Source organism: Sciurus vulgaris (assembly GCF_902686455.1).
Source record: "Sciurus vulgaris genome assembly, chromosome: 11".
In the NCBI taxonomy this organism is placed as follows: Eukaryota; Metazoa; Chordata; class Mammalia; order Rodentia; family Sciuridae; genus Sciurus; species Sciurus vulgaris.
In genome coordinates this window covers 68,537,851-68,541,207 of record NC_136472.1, presented here as the reverse complement: position 1 = coordinate 68,541,207, position 3,357 = coordinate 68,537,851, and the positions used below count along the sequence as shown (strand labels likewise).

General features: G+C 36.3%; 1 protein-coding gene across 1 annotated transcript; it reads left to right on the top strand.

Moving 5' to 3' along the window:
- Positions 1 to 1,321: 1,321 nt before the first annotated feature.
- Positions 1,322 to 2,263, top strand: LOC306640513 (olfactory receptor 51G2-like; the record flags this gene model as incomplete). The annotated part of the gene is made up of 1 exon (XM_079104798.1): positions 1,322 to 2,263. The coding sequence occupies one exon, from the start codon at positions 1,322 to 1,324 to the stop codon at positions 2,261 to 2,263; it is 942 nt and encodes a 313-aa protein (XP_078960924.1).
- Between the last annotated feature and the right edge of the window lie 1,094 nt (positions 2,264 to 3,357).

Genomic DNA, 3,357 nt, shown 5'->3' with positions numbered 1-3,357 from the left:
TTTCAATAAATGACCAAAGTTCTAAGAAGTAAATGAATTTGTTTGATTACTTTCTTTCTCTTATCCTATGATAATCCACATTATTTGTGCTTTTTTTTTGAATATAACATTTATAACTATATATCCTTATTACACTGTTAGATTTTACTTTCATTAATTTTTATTACCATAATAATTTCCATGCTTTTTCTCTGTCAATCTTTAGACTATTCTTATCATTTGTCTTAGTTGGGCACTGACATAACATACATCTGGTCAGTTGACTACTTTTTATTGCAGTTAGTATACAGGGTCCTCTAAGAATGGGTATGATTTCTTTATATTTACATGCAAGTACCTTCATAAATTCTGATTCATTACTTTTAAAACTTGGTTTCAACAAGCACCTGGGAGAGCCACTTGTGCCCTATAGTTTTACTCAATTATATAGCTTACAGTATACAGTACAGTGTACAGTAATACAATAACTAGTAACTACAGTAATACAACAGTTCCCTCTTTACCCCTAGTTTGTTTTCCGCCATTTCAGTTATCTGCTATGAACCATTGTCTAATAATAGTAAATAGAAACTTGTAGAAATAATTCATAAGTTTAAAGTAACTCATTGATATATATTGTTGTAATCATTCTATTTTAGTACTCGTTGTTATTAATCTATTTTTGTACCTAATTTATGAATTAAACTTCATCATAGGTATGTGTGGTAGGAATAAACAATACATACAGGAATAAGTCTACCTACAGTTTTAGACATCTCCTGGAGATCTTGGAATGCATCTCCAGGTATGAGGAGAACGACTACACTCTCAGTTATAACTCTACAACGACATGGGTGCCCATCAGTACAGGATGCAGATCATATCCCTTTGATTCCATCTAACTAGTAATTGTCATTTGAGACCTAACTTAAGAATCATCTTAATTAAGTCTTCCCTGACCTTTCTGGATGAGCTTCAATCTTCATCTGTATTTCATATCTTATATTTTTATATCACCTTTAAAATTTTTAAGCAAACATCTAATTTTAGCTTTCTACTCACTAGTTTTTAAGGTTTGAAGACATTTCTCATTTCCCTATTTTTAGCACTACCAGATTTTCTCTAATAGGTTATTAATACATGTGTTATGAAAAAAGAGTAGATTAATTGGTAAAATATTACTGGTGAAAATCAAATGTAAATAGCAGAGGGGAGTGACTGAAAACACTAAACACAGAGCAGCGATCAGCAAAGCATTTCTCCTTCTTACAACGTGGACTTCTATCTCAATTTTTCATGTTCCTTCCTCTCCAGGTAGACCGAGGGTGCCTCTGTCATCGCAATGTCTGTCTTCAATGATTTTGCCCTATACCCTCGCTTCCTCCTGACAGGCTTCTCAGGCCTCGAAAGCAGATATGGCTTGATTTCTTTCCCGCTATTCTTGGTTTATGGCACTTCAATTGCAGGGAACATTACCATCCTCTTCATAATAAGAACTGAGCCTTCGCTCCACCAACCAATGTACTACTTTCTGTCCATGCTGGCACTCACTGACTTGGGTCTATCCACCACTACCTTGCCTACCATGTTCAGCGTCTTTTGGTTTCATTCCCGGGATATACCTTTCAATGCTTGCCTGGTCCAGATGTACTTCATTCATGTATTTTCAATAATTGAGTCAGCTGTGCTGTTGGCCATGGCCTTTGACCGCTTTGTAGCAATCCGAGAGCCTCTGCGCTACGCAACCATTCTAACTAATGACGTAATCACTGGGATTGGGTTGGCAATTGCAGGAAGGGCCTTGGCCCTGGTCTTTCCAGCTTCTTTCCTCCTGAAGAGGCTTCAATATAATGCTGTCAATATTCTTTCCTACCCCTTCTGCTTGCACCAGGACCTGATAAAGACAACTGTATCCAGTCGCCGGGTCAGCAGCATCTATGGTCTCATGGTGGTCATCTGCTCCATGGGACTTGATTCGGTGCTCCTTCTCCTCTCCTATCTCCTCATCCTGGGCACAGTGTTGAGTATAGCCTCCAAGGCAGAGCGAGTGAAAGCCCTCAATACCTGCATTTCCCATGTCTGTGCTGTACTCACCTTCTATACACCAATGATAGGGCTATCTATGATCCGTCGCTATGGGCAGAACGCTTCCCCAATTGTCCACGTGCTCATGGCCAATGTTTACTTGCTGGTTCCACCTCTCATGAACCCCATTGTCTACAGTGTCAAGACTAAGCAGATTCGTGATCGAATCCTCAAGAAATTCAAGAAACATAAAGTATAGGTGAATCCAGAGACTCTAAAACACAATTTTTCTCCCATCCTGTCTGTATAAGAGTGTTTATTAGTAATGAAGACTTGCATGTAAATGTTACTAATAATATTTTGCTTCAAGTTTCAGTATCTAAACTTTACTAATAACAAATCTTTGTTTTTTCAATAAAGAGAATAAAGGCACCGTTTTATAGTGAAATTATTTTGTATCCCTTGGGAAACCTTCAATTTCTGAAGATTTAGACTTTGAGAAAATTCTAAATTTAGGGAGGCCCAAGCAACTTAGGGAGACCCTATCTCAAAATTAAAAATAAAAAAGGACTGGGGATACAACTCTGTGATTGAGTGCCCCTCGGTTCAATTCCTGGTGCAAAAAAAAAAAAAAAAAAAAAAAAAATCTGTCTAATGTAGACCTTGCAGTCTAGATCAACAGTATTTCCCTACACTACCTACAGCAGTATAAAAATATTTTAATACTGTTTTTACTTTCTGTTCAAGACAAAGAAAATATTTCCAGCAGTAAAGGCTATTAGCAAAAGAAAATAATAATGAATAAAACTTAGCATACTGAAAGTATGCTAAAAGAAATCAAAGTTGAGCCAAACTCATTCATGCAGTTTACATATAATAATATGGACTTACAGATATTTATTTTACATATTTGATTATAATCAAATATATTTTATTTTTTTCAAGTTATTCCAGCTTTGACACAAAAGAGCTATTTTAGTTGATACTGATATCCCTTTGACATGTACCCATTAATGTAGGACTTCCCTTACTTCTTTATTGTTTTGTTTTGTTTTAGCATGCCCTTGCTCTCTCATGTTATTAGATGCTCCTGGATCATCTTCTATATTGCCTGCCAAACCCTTTGAATCTGTTATTTCTCTAGGTAGTCTTTATTTTTTTTAAGAATGGTGTATGAAACCAGGATGTGGGTGCTGAATGTGCTTCTTGCTAATAGGGTGTATTTGATTTCAGTCCTTTCTCATCTGACAAAGAAAGGGAAGGTATACGTGCATAGTAACCTGTCCATACACACAGGAATATCTATAAATATTCCTCTATGTAGCCATCTCTATCTACATCAAGCAGTATGAG